Source organism: Plasmodium knowlesi, assembly GCF_000006355.2.
Source record: "Plasmodium knowlesi strain H genome assembly, chromosome: 8".
Classification (NCBI taxonomy): Eukaryota; Apicomplexa; class Aconoidasida; order Haemosporida; family Plasmodiidae; genus Plasmodium; species Plasmodium knowlesi.
Genome location: NC_011909.2, coordinates 652,550 through 670,438, shown reverse-complemented (window position 1 = coordinate 670,438; position 17,889 = coordinate 652,550). Strand labels below are relative to the sequence as shown.

General features: G+C 38.7%; 2 protein-coding genes across 2 annotated transcripts; one reads left to right on the top strand and one right to left on the bottom strand.

The window, feature by feature from the left end:
* Positions 1-3,874: 3,874 nt before the first annotated feature.
* PKNH_0814700 (transcriptional coactivator ADA2, putative) lies at positions 3,875-11,497 on the top strand (the record flags this gene model as incomplete). The annotated part of the gene is made up of 1 exon (XM_002258751.1): positions 3,875-11,497. One exon carries the CDS (start codon positions 3,875-3,877, stop codon positions 11,495-11,497), a length of 7,623 nt encoding a protein of 2,540 aa, XP_002258787.1.
* A 1,135-nt stretch (positions 11,498-12,632) lies between these two features.
* On the bottom strand, positions 12,633-16,334 carry PKNH_0814600 (conserved Plasmodium protein, unknown function; the record flags this gene model as incomplete). The annotated part of the gene is made up of 1 exon (XM_002258750.1): positions 12,633-16,334. One exon carries the CDS (start codon positions 16,332-16,334, stop codon positions 12,633-12,635), a length of 3,702 nt encoding a protein of 1,233 aa, XP_002258786.1.
* Positions 16,335-17,889: the final 1,555 nt, after the last annotated feature.

Here is a 17,889-nt window from a genome sequence, read left to right as displayed (position 1 = left end):
ATCTCCATCGGCATGTAACTTTGCATGCATAAGGAAGTGTGTGCTAGAAGATTAAAATGGTAAAACCACCGACAGCATCGTAGCAATGTAAACCTACAATACGCTTAATCTAGTTCGAAAGAAGTTTCCCGGGGGGTAAGTTAAACCGCTGGTGCCCCAATTTCGAATCGACGTAGGTTCAATCCAATTGGTCAATTCGAAGGTGAACGGACTGACAACACGTTGAAAATTGATGCTATAATATTCACTTTTTTTTCACATTCCGAGCAGCAGTATATACTTTTATTTTTCTTATAATTCCCCATCATGATAATGACACATTTTCTTTAAATCTCAAAAGGAGGAATGCGTTCTTTGTATTTTATTAAACGGTCCCTATTTCTTTTTTCTTTTTTTTTTTTTTTTTTTTTTTTTTTTTTTTTTTTTTTTGGTACACCCTTCTATGTTGAAATATAACGGGGGAAATAACCTCATCATAAGGTTTTCTTCGAATTAGACAATCCGTTTTGTGTGAGTCATACCTTTCTGTGAATTTGCTTCACCTGTATATCGTGGACCTCTTTTTTTTTTTTTTTTTTTTTTTTTTTTCCCCTTTTGGAAAACTCCGCTGGTAGACGAGATATTCACTTCTTAGTGAACCGGTAATTGAGAAAAAAAAAAAAAAAAGGAACAAAACAAGTGCAAATAATTACCCTTTTAAAAGAACTATACCACGCAGTTCTGTATTCGCTTTAACGAGGTAGTCCCTCCAATGGGGATCAACTTTCCTATAGCAGCATTTTTTTTTCGTGCCCCTCCCTTTTTTGGGGGGGTTCAAAGTAGCAGTTAGTGGAAATATTTATTGCAGCAAAAATGAATGGCGACCCAAATGACGTACATTCCTGTGTACTCATTTATTTTGCAATTATCGTCGCCTATGATTGCTCACATTGCATTTGGATAGTGCTCAAAAGGTGTCCATGCCGAGTGCACATTGTTTAATTTTTGAGCTACACATTTTTTTTTTTTTTTCTTTTTTTGCTTCATACATTTTGTTCATTAGTTCTTCTTTTATTTTTACCATTTGTACTACCGATAGTGTATTGCTATTTTATCTTTTTGAGAAGTCCAAGGCATGACTTTCTTTTCATGTCACCAGAAGGAAGTACGGAGTATGAAATCAAAGGAGAGAAGAATCAGAATGAATTACCACGTTTATAGCCATTAATCTATTTATATTTATTTTATTCTTTTTTCATTTTGTCAAATGCATTATCCCCACATGAGAGAGGAACAATAACAGAATTTTTTTTTTTTTTTTCCTTTTCCCCCTCTTTAGTTATATCTTCACGAGTGTAGATATTTATATGTCCACATTTTACGCATGACACGTGCGTATATTTTTCGTTGACAGTTCGTCAATATTATTTATTCTATGTTTATTTGCTACTTCAGTGGAAGATCTGCATCCTACACGTATGCAACATGTTCATAGTTATGTACGTGTGTGCTGGCCCATTATCTTCACATTCATAGTAGGTGTACAGGTATTGACGTGCAAGCATAGGAGTGTCCATTTTGACATATGCTAGTAGTCTTTACAGAAGTTTCTTCTTTGCACAATCGCATAAATGCTGTGAATGCATCTGTCTCGAAATTTTTTGTATTTCAAATGTGCAGCTAGGAAATGTTCACAAAATTGGAAAAGGAAGGGGGGAGGGGGGCTGCATAACAATATGCTTAAATAAATGCCCCCCGTTATGACAAAATTAGTGGAATACTTTACGCATATTCCTTCACATGTCTGCTTTTTTTTTTTTTTTTTTTGTCCTTGTTCCACATATGGATACATGCATATGTGCGTACAGCTGTTTCCGCCATGGATAGTGCTACTTCCCCCGATGCGCTTCATTTTTATAGACGTATGGGTATTTGTGCGATACTGTTTCACAGCAGAAGAGCTTCAATAAGACGGCTACCTCCCCGCAGTTAACCGTTTGGCATTTTTTTTTTTTTTTCCTTTCCTCCATATAAAGTTATCGAGGAAGTATTATACGTATGGCACATGTGCGAATGAGGAAGTACTCTGCACTGGGGATGATTCTCCTGTACTGTGCAATTCCTCCTTTTCCAAAATTCAAATGGGATCAAATTGCATGTTTGTAACTTGTAACCATAGGAAAATTCCTTTACATGTATATATATACATACCTCCCTTCCTAATCCCTTTCTCATGCGTTGACACATCTACGTATATGTAACTATTATTTTCATGTACACATGGAATAGGAGCTCTATCGCATCAAATGATTTCTTTTAAACAAATTGAATTCCATACATGTGCGTGACAATCTCAAAGGTGGGTATAGTTTCCTTGCGTTAATCGATAAGTGCAAAAAGCTGCGTTAATCCCAAGCGTATGTGTAATGTATGCATATAAACGTTATATATACTTTTATGTAAGTATTTTACATACAGCCAATATGCCCTTTAAATTGCGCATTCTGTTGCGACGATGAAGGTATTCAGGAGAGGCACAACTTTTCACATTTTCGACTTTTTATAACTGTGTGGTATATGCTCACCTAAAATTTTAAAATATTCCAAATCACTCGTATTAAGTTAGTGATGATCAAATAAATTGCATTTTACAATTTCATTAACTTCTCCTTTTTAATTCCATTTTGTGCGGAATAATATTCTTCGTACGCCACTTTTGAAGCTCGTAAAATGACATATATCATGGCATACGCACGAGGAGGTACGCGTAAAATGAATCCCCATATTAATGTATTTTTACGTATCCATATATGCATCCCAAAAACGTTTTTTTTTTTTTTTTTTTTTTTTTTTTTTTTTTTTTTTCTTGGCATTTATTTATATACCCCCCCCTCGTGTTAACATGCATTATTTTTGGAATTTTTTTTTTTTTTTTTTTTATGAAAACCCTTAGTTTTTTTTTTTCGTTTGGATAAAATTACAATTTTTTCCTTTTTTTACGTATAAAGAAAAAATAAGTAAAAATAAGAGGAAGTTCAAAGTCGCCCTTTTTTATATGTTATTAATTTCCTGAAAAGGATAAAAATCGCGAATAAAAAAAAAAAAAAAAAACGAAATTGTATACGCATATATATATATATATATGTAAAATAATATACGCAATATACGTGGGCGTATTCTTGTATGTATGCGTACATTGCGCTCGTAATTAACTCCTGCCAGTGACGCACTTTTTCCGCCCATCCGGTATGTACGCATATGCCGATATTATGTATGTAACATATGCATATATATATACGCATACATACTACTGACATATACGGGCAACACGGGCGGTTCCCTGGAAAAGAGAAATGTTCATGCGTGTTTTAAAACTTCCCCGTCGAAGCGGTTTTAGCGATTTTGTTCTAGCCTTCCAAAGAATGATGATAGAGAATCACCCCTTTATTTTGATATGTTTATGTTTAATCTCTCACTTATGACCTAAGGACATTTTAAGAATTGCAAAAGTTTAGTGTGTTGATGTTAGCTGTGCCCTCCTGTGACTGTTTTAACTTTTTATTTAAGGGTCGAAAAGCGATTGCAAATTTGTCCGAAAATAGAAACATTGTAATATTGGAAAAAAGGGAATCAGCAGTTTCCAATTGTCCTTAGCCTTTCCATATTGTTTTTTTTTTCCCCCCCCCAAATTGTTCGAAACCGAAGAAGCGGAAGCCAACAAAGCAAAATAGGACAAAAGAAAGCAAGACAAATCAATTTTAAAATAACACGTGCTCATTTTTCCATTTACGCATGTGCACCCATATGTAACGTAAGTGGCATTCATTGTATCCCTTTCCACGCCAACCACCTCCCCCCTTAACGCGCCTCATTATCCTTTCTCTGAATTAATCATATGATGAATAATACATACAAATATGATGGGCCGTATTCATGCACATTAACAACGTACGAAGGAAACTTCGGAGTTTACAATTCGTGCGTAGAATACGGAAAAGAGCAGTTAAGAAATTTCAAACAGCAGATAGTAAAAAATGTAATCATCCAGATTTTGCTATTCGAGCACCTGAAGAGGGCAACCAAAGGAGAATTGAATGGTGGGCTCCATAATCACGAAAAACTGCTCAATAGTAACAACATACATGTGGGAAAGAGGAACGATGAGAAAAACTTGCAGAGGGGCTTTACTCCCAATCGTCATACGGTATATCTGAACGAAGAATGCACAAGTCATAGAGAGAATTATCATGCAAACGGATGGAATACAAAAGATGGACAAACTGTAAAGGTGGAAGGATACATGGTACACAGGGAGAGTAGAAAAACGAAAAAAAAATATTATAATAAAGGGATAAAGAAAAAAAGGCATATTGCAAGGAGGGAACACAGGAAAGAGGGCAAAAATGGAGGCAACAATACCATCCGAAGTGACAGTCCCCGATGGGTGCGATTGGAAAAGGTTGAAAGGGAGGCATCTATGGGGCATTATAATGAAGGCCTTTCTACGTCGAACGAGAGAATAAATGACCACGTCTGCGCGGAAGAAGGTTTTTCTGAAATTACAAAAAGTGTAGAAAATATTTCGTCCCATCTGATTGAAAGGAGAAAACGCTCCTCGATTGACCATGCCCTTTTATATGATACAGTGACACGCAAAATTTGTTTGGAGCAATCTATCTGTTCATTGCACAAAATGATGAAGGACATATTTTTGAGCGCATTTTTTCCAGAAGGGGTCGAGAAGCATTCATACCATTTAGCTAATAGTTTACTTTGCAGTGATGATAACCCTGTGTGGTTGTGCACATTAGGGGAGGTTACCTCTGGTAGAGACCTTATTCCCACGCAGAGAAGAACAAAGAGGAAACATTTTCTAAACACCCTCTTTAATTATTTCCAGTCGGTTCAGAAATCTAACAACTTGTACGAGTTGGTTAAAGGAACAGAACTTCCATCGCAGGAAAAGAGTAAAAAAGTGCATACCACTGTGAGGAAAAGTGATGGAGACAAAAGCAGCGTGTCAACATACGAAATGATGAAATTAGTTTATCATTTGGCATCATTGCAGAAGGATAGCACAATCCTTGGAGGCATTTCCCCCCAATGCATTCATTTGGGTACATCCCTTTTTAGGGCAATAATTGAAAACATTTTTCTCAAGAAGGAAACGCAAGGTTCTACTGTTAAATCGAATCAGCGTTCTTCTTACCGTGACGTCAGCTGTGATGATATTTGTTTCGAGATGAATTTTCAATCAGAGCATTTTTTATTTAATCCCATTTTTATTAGCAATTGGGAAATGAGGAAATCTGCCTCGGCCATTCTTAATGGGATATGCCACGTTAACCAAAAAGTTGATTACGCCATTGGGGGGCATATTCCCCATCAGTACAAATCTATATGTGATGAAATGCGTTATGAAAAGAGTTTCTCTGCTCATGGTTCGGAAATGTATCCGTCGTGTTTCTCTGCCCATTTGGGGGATCCTATTTTGGGGAGACAAAAACAAGGAAGAATGAATTCCTTCTTCAGCCTTGTGCCCTTTTTAAATAAACGTGTGGCTAAGACAATCAGAAAAAGTTGCAACCTTTACCTTTGCTCGTTGTGCGGAAGGAAAAATTGGAAAAAGAAATGTACAGATAGATTTCTATTGGGGGAGGCCGAGAAGGAAAAAATAAATCATCTGTATTGTGTGCATAATGGAGGAAATCAGGATGGCTATCATAGCAAGGGTAACAGGAGGAATGAGCACGTCAGGAGAGAATATAAACTCATTCAAGGGAAACCTAGTCGTTGTGTAATTCATCTGGGGATACTAAACCGTAGCGCCCATAACGCAGGTGTTACTCCTCCGCGTGGAAAAAAAATGTTATATTTTAAGATGGTGTGTAAAAATACGATGATTGAATTTATATCCCTCAATGGGGAAGAAGAAGTACAAAAATCGTGGGCCCCCAAGGTTGTGGAACTGTCGTATTATCCATTACTGCCTGTCAAAAGTGTAGACGAAAGTATCCATAGGAACTTTTCCAAATGGAGTGAGGATCCTATGGCCTACTGCATTAGCAACAGTGGAGGTGACAACAGTGGGAATAACTATTCCGGCGCATATTCAAACGGCAACTGCCGAGGTGAGACTTCCAATGGGGGCGGCAGCGCGAATAACTACGGTGGCATGAAAGGTTCTGGAGGCATCGGAGGCGGCGTTGGGGGTGCAGGAGGAAGTGACGACAATAACGAGGAGAACAACAATAATAACAATAACAATACTAACAGGGATGGGTTCCACGACCCGGAGGAAGACGAGGAGGGAAATGCGAATGACAACAAAAATGGCCGCAATAACATGGAAAATGGAAGGAATTCTTTTAACATGCACGAAATGAAGATGAACGATGTGAATATCATGTATGGTAATCACGAGAAGGAAAATGCAACCAACATGGTGAATGGAAATTACGTGGACAACAATACAGGAAATTCAGAAAATTCTTACAAAAATGAAAACAACAGTGGTGGCAGCCATCTTAACAATACAGGAAAGGGTGACCACTTCTTTGAGAATGGAGAAAGTAACAAAGCGATTGGGATGGTAAAAGGTACATCGAATAGCTTAATGAACAAAGGAAGTGGTGGGGGCACTGCGGAGATGAGCAATTCAAATATGAATTATATTCCCCACATGAGTGGGAAGGGCGGGCTAAGCAACGTGCCCCCTAATCAAAGGATGAATTTCCCAAACATGTTTATGGGAGGGAACATGCTACAACCACATGGGGCTCAAAATGGTATGCACAATAGCATGAATAGCATTAATGGGGGTGGAGGAGATCCCATGGATAATATGCAAAATATGAAACAGACAGGAGGAGGAATGTTGAAGAACAAGCAAAACCAGTTCATACCTCCAGGGCAAAACGCAGGAGATAACAAAGTGACAAGCTCGCAGCAACATAGTAGTACGAGCAGCAGCAACAGTAGCATGTCCCCAAATAATTTCATGCCGAATCAACTACATCAACAATTTCAAATTCAGCAGCAGATGCATTTACAGCATTTATTTCATCAGCAAAATATGCACCCCTATAATATGGTGCAGGCAAATAACCCTTCGAAGTTTCCAATTCAACAGGGTGCGCAGAAACAGGCAAATGCTTCTATCCTGAAAATTCCGCAGATGTTATCCATGAATTCACTTGACCGGAGGAGCAATTCCATTTCGCAGAAGATGCCTAGGCATATGATGAACCCAATGGATTCCTCTAGCAATTCGCAAAGAAGTGCTAACACGTCCAGCATATCTTCCATGACCAACCCGCCGAACCATGTAAATTCTATGTCGTTGAAATATTCCTACAAAGGTACCAGCACGCCTCAGCATATGAGTAGCTCCGGAAGTAGTAACAACAATAACAGTAGTAACAGCGGGAACAGCCACGCGCAGCAGAATCATCCCCCTACTGTGGGTGGCCAGCCACAGCAACAGCAGGCGCAGCAGCAGGGCTTACAAAACCCGATAAACAATATGAACCACAATGTGGGCCTTAACATGAATCACAATTTATCCACCAAACAGAACGTGCAACAGGGCATACTACCGGGATCGCATCTTCTTCCAGCGAAGCAAAATTCACAGCAGCTGCTAATGCAGTCGCCTGGTTCATCCACCACGCAAAAGGGACTGCCCCAAGTGTTTCAGCAGCAGATGGGATCAACTTCCAAAAGCATGAGCACGACAAGCATATCCGGCTCGATCAACAGACAACCCAACCACGTGCCCTTCCCGCATGTTCCTCCGAATCAGCAGAACATGCCGCCGTTCATGCATGGGAACGCCATGCACATGTACCAACAACAACCCCCATTTTTCCATAGAGGATCATCATCTTCGCAACCTATGGGTCCGCAGCAGATTTCTTACGAATGGATGCAGAGCCCCTACATGCAGCATCAGTACATGCTTCAGCAGTGCCAGTTGGCACCTCAGCAATTGTTCCTTCAGCAGAAGCAGCAAAGTATGTTGCAGCACGCACAGAAGCAGCAAAACATGGCCTACCCACAACAGCAGCAACACCCGCAGCAACAGATGCAAATGCAGAATATGGAGAATCTGCCTCAACACATGCGAATGATGCCAGGACAGCACGCTAATATGCCATTCAAGCAAAATGTGACACAAGCATTTCCACACATGCTTAAGGATAACATGATTCCAGGAAGTACGAATTTCGAGTTTATGGAAAACATGAATGACATGCAAAGGATGGCATCCTTAAAAAATCATGTCTTGGATGTGAATACCAGCAATAATGCCTCATTAGAAGGAACCATTGAGGAAGACATTTTCGATAGTAATTATCACTGCGACATATGTAACAAGGATATAACGCATGCTATTAGAATAAGGTGTGCCGAATGTGTGGACTTCGACTTATGTGTAAATTGCTTTAGCAGTGGAAAAGAAATGAAGTCTGAGAAATGTGAGCATTACAATTATCACAATTATATACCCATACCGAAATATGACTTCCCCTTATATAAGCTGAACTGGAGTGCAGAAGAGGAGCTGCTACTACTAGATGGAATAAGCAAATATGGTTTTGGAAATTGGGAACAAGTAGCTGATCTGGTAAATTCTGCTGCAAAAATTCCAAAGACAGACAAACAGTGTGAAAAACATTACTACAATTTCTACCTAAAATCTAACTGTGCACCGATGCCCGATAATAAAAGATTGCTAATAAAACCAGATGGAAATCCATACGATATTGAACACGTGGCTGAAAAAGATATAAATGAAAATGATGATTATGTACAGCCTAAATCCAAGAAAAATAACAGGACACAAATTATTGGGTACTGGCCATTAAGAGGAGACTTCGATATTGAGTATGATAACGATGCAGAGTTGTTATTAGCGGACATGGAATTTAAGGAATCAGATTTGCCACAACAGAAGGAGCTAAAATTGCAAGTGCTTGAAATATATAACTCCAAATTAGATGAAAGAATTTACAGGAAAAGAACCGTTATTGAGAGGGGCCTTTTGGATACCAAGTCACAAATGCAGAGGGATAAGAAGAGGACGAAGGAGGAAAAGGAATTGTACACTGCACTTAAGCCATTATCGAGATTTCATTCCCCACAACACCACGAATATTTCATTCAGCTACTCTTGGAGGAGCAGAAGCTCCGTCAAAGGTTGACTAAACTGCAGGAATGGAAAACGCTGGGTCTGCAAAACATCGAACAGGTTCAGGAGTACGAAATTGAGAAGAACAGGAGGGCCAAGGAGGCAGTGAAGCAACAACAACAGCAGCAGCAACCACAACAAACGCAGGAGCAGACTGAAAAGGTCGGCACGAAATCCCTGAAGAGCAATAAAAAGGAATGCAAAATTAAACAAAAGGAGGAAGAAGAAATGGAAGAAAGCAAAAAATTAAACATAGACACTTTTGTCGAACTGGACCTCTTGAACGAGAAGGAAGTTGAGTTCTGTAAAAATATGAAACTCCCAATTTTGTTTTTCCTCCTCATCAAGAGATTACTAATAATGGAAATTAGCAATAGCAATTTAAATATGCTAAAGGATATCAACGAACTCAAACTAAAGGGTTACAAGGTGGGCCAACTGTACGACTTCTTCCTTAGCTTTGACATTAACCAGAAGGAGGAACTCCTAAACAACAACGGAAATGGCAACTTTAAAAATTCATACATCAGAAAGAACGAAGATAAGAGACGAAAAATGAGAACCAATTATGACTACAACACTTTTAATAAATCTGATAAGGTGGAGGTGGACGACTCCAATGACAATGGAGGCAATGCTGGTGGCACAGCCAACAACGCTGGCAACAACTATGCGGGAGGACCAAGCGGTGGGGCAATTTGCGGCCAAAGTGGTACCCCTAATGCCATCACAGGTGACATCTCCGGTGCAGGCGTCAGTACCACCACTGCAAACGGTAGTGGTATCTCAACGGTGGGAGCCGAGATGGGAAGTGAGAATGCAGGGATCGCCCAGCCCATGAACGAAGACAGTGCGACCATCCTGAATGAACCCGCCTCAACCGGTAACGCATTAAACGATAAGGATCGATCGACGAGCACACAATCAGTGGGGAAAACTGACGAGAACGACAACGTAAGACCCCCCACCGATAAAGAAAAAATCGCAACGAATAGCTTGTCTGAAAGTGCCCCCAATGGAGGAGGTACAACCGTCAGGGACAAAAAATCTAGAGAAAGAAAAGTAAAGAAAGAAAGAGACGAGAAAACATCACAACAGTTGATAACTTCGAAAGAATCCGAAGTTGTTAACAGCCCTCCCAAGGGAATGAGTGAAGGAAGCACAGAAATTTCAACTTCTAGTCAAAAGAAAAAAAACAGCGTGAAGAAGATGGGGAGTACTAGTACAGCCACAAACCCAGAGGGGGAAAAAACTGAGAGTGTTGAAAATTTGGGAATTCTTAAAGAGGCCAAGGAAATTGTGTATGACAAGAATGAAGTAGAAATGGAAATGAATGAAGCAATGCGTAGCGAGGTAGAAGGCCACCCCAGTGCTGTAACACCTGGAGATGCAATTCCCGGGGGACAAGAACCCACAGATGTAAATGATGTCAATGATGTGAATGCGCCTAGCCCATACGACGAAGAAGAGAAAGAGGTGGAGGAAGACTATGGTGACCTGGACGACGATGGAGATGATAGAGAAACAAACGCCGACGTAGACCTAGATGAAAATGAAAAAAAAAGTAAAAAGAAAAGCACAAAAAAGAAAACAGAGTGTAAAGAAGAATGTTCAGATTTAGTTAGCACAATTACAATGAAGACGAGTATAGGGGATAGCAATTCAACGAATGAGATGTTAAAAAATTCAAATAATTCAAGGAGAAAATCGGTGGAGAAAACGAAAGAAACTCCACCACAAGTTAGAAGTAACAACCAAAGTAAGAAAAAAAACGGGGAAGCAAATATAGTTGAAGAGAAGAAAATGTGCAGTAGTGTCATAATTAGCAACGCAGAGCATTCGTCATCAGGTAAGGTGAAGAAAGGCACTCCAAAGAAGGATGAAATTCACAGCAGTGAGATTTTTGAAAATACGTGCAAAAAGCGAAGTAACAGCAAATCGAAAAAAAGTAGTGATAATGATTTAAGTAGAAATGAGTCCAGAGTGAGCAGCCATGTTGATCTGGAAAATGAAAATAATTGTTGTGTGGAAGTATTGGATTCCAGCCTAGAATTAGATGGAAAATTATCCAAAGGGAAAAAGATCAGTACCCCTTCCCCCACTTCTTTTTCCATATTGAGTAAGACTGACAAAAATAGACGTAGCAAGGCAAAGAGTGACAATTTGAGCGCGGAGCTTTTATCCTCTAGCATTGATACAAAGGATAATGACAGAAGTGAGAGGAAGGCCAAAACGGCTGAGGACAATATAAAGAAATCGTCGAAGAAGAGAAAAGGATCCACCAGTTTGGTTTCCACGTCGACGAAGAAGTCGATGAAGATATGACGTGGAGTTAACAGCCTTACATGCACGAATATTTCACAAGGGATGTGTTCAAATTAATTGTTCCACCATAGGAGCAGTGTCATAAAATATAAATTTTTCTTATTAACTGTTGTTTTATTAAGGAGAAAGGTTGGTATGCCACAAAGTATGCCTTTTTTTTCTCCTGTACAATGTTTTACCCGCCCTTTAATGGTTTGTTTATTAATTTTATCGCGGTTTAAATTGCATACGCCCTTTTGACATTACATAATGTGTTGAACATATGTATGTCTTTCTCTCTCCCTCTTTGCCAGTGTGTCTGTGCGTATGGGGGGAGTACATGCAACCACTGCACGCACGCAGCTCATGTTTTTACAATTCCAGGAAGCGGGACGGAAAATAGCCTCTTTATAAAATGTTTGTTCAGACAGAATAGGGAAACGATTTGTCCCCGCTCCTGGTGTTACTTACTTCAGCCGCTTTGCACATATTGCACATTTTCGTGTGATTTTTGTTGTGAAAAAAGGCAAGACGAGTCCCCATCCTACGCTGTCTCTGTGGTTGTACATATATATACCTGTACGCATGTATGTGTGCACATACTGCAGTTGTTTCTTTTTTAATTTTTTTTCTCTGCTATGTAAGAACATAGCACACCTTCTTTCACTTTTTCTTTTCTCCACCTCATTTTTACAGTAGACTTAACTTTTTAAAGCTTTCTGTATTTTTTAATTTAAACAAATATGACACAAAAGTTGTAACATGGAGTAAATGGAAAAAAAAAACAATAATAAAATGAAAAGAAGTTTCCAAATAGGAAACCTTCCCATTTTGTGAATTAGAAGGTGCAGCGGGATGAGTACAATCATGTATTCTCTCCGCTGACGTGCAGAGCTTATTCTTGCACGTTTATTTTACCAAACGAAAAAAAAAAAAAAAAAAAAAAAAAAGAGTAAGTGCGCAGCCACAAAGGTAGAGCAATGTTGTAATAGGCGTGTAAATCCTACGTATATAAAAAAACGGGTGTGTGAAATGGACACACAATGGGCCCAAACCGACACATGAAATGCCAGCGCACACGTAATATGTAATATGCACCAAATAAAACGCGGGGGGTGCGAACACGCTATGCCCCGGAGTTTAGCACGTGGGCTCCCTAGACGTTTCCAAGTAACACGATGGTCTTAATTTTGTAGCAGCAGTTGACCTTGTTACAGGGACAGACTTTGGATGCTTGCGACGGCTGCGGTGGTTGAGGTGACTGTGATGTCGGGGGGTCCACTTCACAGGGAGTACGTAAATTGCTGCCAGTTTCTCCTCCAAAGCAACAGTGCGATTTTATATAAACAAGCAAGAAATAAAAAAATCGGTTAAACAAAAAATAAATATCCTGCACAGACAGAATGTTACAAATCTTCGTTTTCAGGACTTTGTAATAATTATCATTTAGCTCGTTTTTGTAGGTGAAGCTATACCCATTGCCGACAATTTTTTTAATGCCTATTAAATGGTATGTGTGGTACAAGCAGTCGTTAATTTTAATTAATTTTTTCTTATTTCCATGGAATGGATTATTCATATTGTTAAACATGTTAAAAAGTAGAGCAAAGTTTTTTCTGGAGAATAGCTCTTCGACGTTTTTGTATTCCTTTATCATTTTGCTGTTATAAATATAATCAAACAGGTTGAACGGCTCTTCCTCTAGGCTCTTGTGGCAATCATTGCAATTTTCCACACCTACGTCGTAGTGACACAGAGCTATTTTTATTTTCTTCCCCTTCTGGACGTTACTTCTCTCGTGGCTCTTACTTCGCTTCAGGTTGTTCTTACTTCCTTTGATTCCCCGCTGATTGCTCGACGCAGTGCCAAGCCTACTTGCGCCACATCGACTTGGGCTACTCCCGGACAAGTTGTCATTTCTACACAAGGGAGGATGCTCCCCCTCCGCCTGAACAGCATAGCCATTAAAAGGTCGATCGGTGGAAGTGTCCAAGAAATGGGAATCATTTGCACCTTCCTCAAAAGCACACTTTGAGAACAAATCCTTAACACAGTGTAGTTTAACATTATGGTAATTTAAAAATCTTCTCACATCTTCTCCAAACATTTTACAATTTTGAAACATCTTTATGTATTGAGATTGTTCACAAATTATGTACTTTTCGAAGGTGTATTTTTTTCTCTTCATTTCTTTGATTTTACTGGCAATTTTGTTTTTTAAAAAAATTGACATACCATGAGGTTCCCCCTTTGAGAATTCTTCACACACACGTGAATTCTCTTTTTCGCTTTTCCTCGTGCTAACGGACCGATGCAAATTGTGGACACTGAAAAAACTCAGAGAATAACAATTGTAAATAATGCTCTTCAAAACATTGTAAAATAAAAACTGTACAACTATCTTCACATGAAAAAATGGAATTATTTCCATGTTCATTTCATGTATATTTTGTAGGTTTATTTTTTTTAAAGTTTTTATATGGCTGGAGAGTAAATCTAGTGACGCAGTTTCGATTTGTATTTTTGATGTATCCCCTTTTTCAAAATCGGCCTTGTGCTTTCTCCCTACTTTTGTTTCCTCCAGTAAAATTTGCAGTTGCTTCTTCATTTCATCGTCGGGGCCTTTTCTGTGTGCACTTGTGCATGGAATGTTCTTGGGGCTGTTACTTCCTCTTGGTCCGTCGCACGTGGTGTCGCATGCGGCACTGTTACATGCATCTTCGCTGTAGGTATTAGCTTCTCCGTTGTGTTCATTATTACTACCATCAAAGGAGGAACTTGGACGGATTGTTTGCTCGTCCTGTACATCCCTCTGATAATCAAACGTGTCTTCCACGCATGCACTTGCGTAGTGGAATGGGGACACATCCTCCATCGCACTTCCCAATTCCTCCTCCTTTCTTTGGAGATGCTTCAGGATAGTTTTTTCTCCCCCCACAGGAGCACTTGGAAGTAGCTTAACAGATGGAGGAATTTCCCCTTTAAAGATACCCAAGCAATGAGCTAAAATTCGAGGGATGTATAAATCAATATGGTTCAAGTCTATCTGGTAGGATTCCTCAAAATTGTATTCATACCGAGTTTCCCTTCCCTGGTCCGTTGAATATCTTTTGTTTAAATCTTTTAAAAACTTCTTCACAGTAGGAAGGTCTTCATTTTGCGAAACCATCTGCACAACATTTTTACAAACCCAATCCGATCTAAGGAATAAGTCGTAATTCACAGAAATATCTGCTACGTTTAAAAACTTCTCATGAATAGTCCCAAACAGTTTCGCTAAAAATATTTGCAATTGCTCCATAGCGGGGAGAAAGCCTTCCTTTTTTATCAACTCATAATTTTTTATGACGTAAAATAGATACATTTGCAGGAGCATGTAGTTGCTAAAGAGGATGCGCATGAATAGGGCGACTGTCTGAATGGAGGGTATATCCAATCCAAGGAACTCACTAAACGTCGTTAAAAAGAATTTAAGTATTTTTTTTTTTTCTGTCGCTATCGTCTGTTGAACAACACCTAAGCAGAAACAAACGAACTGATCTTTTACCTTTATATTGAACATATCAAAAGTGATGATAATGGAGGAACACAGAAAATAATGCAAATTCCCACCATATTTTCTACTTTCCTTGTTGTACAAATTGCTATCCATATTTTCAGTTCGATTCGAAATAATGAATATAGAGTATACCAAACAGGAGTACAAAGACAGCAACGTCACATTTTTTTCCAAAAATTGGATCATGACATTTTTGTCTATATCTTTTGTCACTTCTTTCGACGTTGTTGTGTTTTTTCTTTTCCTTTCATTGCAATCATTTTTTTCATTTTTTCTCTTCTTCGTTTTGTATTTTTTTTTTCCCCCCTCCATCAGGCTCATATTGCAGTCTTCGTTCCGTGTGTTATCTGTGTCGTTTACCCATGCGTGGGGAATCACCTCCTCCGCGTGGCCTATTTTGTGAGCGGTTTCCTCCCCGTGGATGTTTCTGCATTTTTCCCCTGAGGAGAGATTGTCCGACTGGGAAAACTCCTCCACTTGTTCTCCATCTGAAGTTGTTACTTCAGCGAATAGCGCCTTTTCCTCATTCAGCAGAAAATCTTCACTGGAGCCATTATTTATAAAATCGAAAATTTCATCAAAAATGTTCGCCTTCCTACTGACATGGAGGAAGTCTTCATCACGCCCCACCTTGTCGTCCAAAAATTTCAGCCTCTTAATTATTGTAGTAATACACTTTTCCATATATGGCAGTATATCATTTTTTGTAAAATTTTTTATTTGTAATTTACCACACATGATAAACAGAATTTTGGCTAAGTTTTTGCAATAAACTCTGGTCTTGGTAATGTTTTTTTTTATTTGCCTTTTCAATTCATGAATGGTCATTATTTCATTATTTAAATTGCAGTATATATAATTCAGGCAAAGGATTAACACGCAAATTCGATTTTCTCCTCTGTCCTTTATGCCTTTAATGTTTTTTATTTTTTCAAAATTGTTAATGTAATAATTGTAGTATTTTAAATCGTTACGATAACATATTTTTCTTATCAACTTTTCGTGTTTTTTTTTGTCGAAAGGAAGCTTATTTTTATCATTTCCATTATCGTACAGTTCATCCGATCCATAGTAACAGTCATCTCTGTCTACTTCCTTCACATGGGCAAAATTTCTTTCTTCCTTCCCTGCTTCTTCATTCTTTTTTTCTGCTTCCCTACCATTGTTAGGATCACCCCATTTTACATTTCTCTCCGGAGGATCCATTATAAACCCGTTAATCAAGCCATAGTTGTCTTCGCTTAAGTCTTTATTTTCGCTTGGGTACAGGTTCTGGAGCTCTTCCATACTCCCACCCATAAATATTGCTTCGTTTAAGCTTTGCCCCCTTGCGTGACTTTTGGCGGGACGGCATTTTAAAAAAGGTGGTGAGTCCTGCTACCTGGTTTTCTCACACTGCTGCCTTCTCTCGCATTTTCGTTTCCCTTTTCCCATTTACGAACGAACAGCTTCCCATCACTTGGGTAGCTCCCTTCCACCAGGTGCCACGCGAGTTGTCACAGGCGCTGAGAAAAATTTTCCCCTGCTTGGCGCCCACAGGTACTCAAATGCAGCTATGACTATTTCTGGCGCAATGTAAACGGGACGAAAAAAACGAAATGAACAAAAACAAAAAGGGAATTGACCTTAAGAAAAAAAAAAAAAATTGGCGCAGGCCTCCTGAAATAACTGAACAAAATGAATAAGGGTTCACAATCACGACAAGCTGTATACTGTGGGTCTTCCGTAGTAAAGAAACCCCCACCCTAAAAGAAAAAATACAGAAATGAAAAGAGGGGGGAAGAAGGCACAAATTGGAGGAAAAAATATGCATATAGTTATTATCATAAAAATGAACAAATGCGCTAAAGTAAAAAGCGTAAAATGGGGAAAAAATATATAAGCTTCTATTCATCATAAAAAAGCATGCTTCTGTTAGTCCAAAAAAGAAAAAAAAAATTTCGAAACTCCGGAGAATTTTCCTTTCTTCGGAAATTACCCAACAGGATTCTACGTTTCCAAGTTGCGCCAAAAAAATAAATCGCAATAAATAGGAAATAATGCATATACCATATACACCACTGGGGAAATATATTCCCTTCCTTTATGCATGTACTTTCTATATATGTATATATACCATATAATAATTTATTTATCCACTCAAGCGAAAATACTGCCCATCTCAAGAGATTACGGAAACGCACCTCTGGGCAAAAAATCCAAGCACTTTTTTTTAATGGACCTGATGACAGGTAAAATTAAGAAAAATTCAGTCTTGCTTAAGGACAGACCGAACGGAGTAGGGGCGAGAAGAAGGAAAAAAAAAGAAGTGGGGCCTCATACCTCATTTAAAGCGATTTTTTCAGAAAAAAGGCCTTATCTTTTAGTAACGTAAAAATATTAATATTCATGTAAATTCATTTTACTCGCAGGTGCTAATAATAAGAATTATGTGTGGTATTTATATATATGACTATCCTTCGTGGTTTAAGGTACAGCAAAATGAATCATCTTTTCCATGGGTAAAACAAAAATTTCTTTAATATAAAAAGGGATTTAAATCATTCTTCGTAACCATTTTACATAAAAAGGGACTGTGAAACTGGATCTTTTCAATTTTTGTTTGCCGTTTTACCTTTTTTATTTTATTTTTATTTTTTTCCCTTGGGTTGTCCCAAGTAACATAAACAGGTTAGCACTAAAAAAAAAGTTTGGGGGAGCTAATAGACTGATACATGATTAGGAGGAGGAAACTCCTCCACTGGGGGGCAGGGCTGATGGATGAATCCACGCGGTGACACCCCCCCAACGGGGAAGTAAAAAAGAGTGTAAAAACAAATATATAAGTGCATAAGCAAATGTATACATATATATA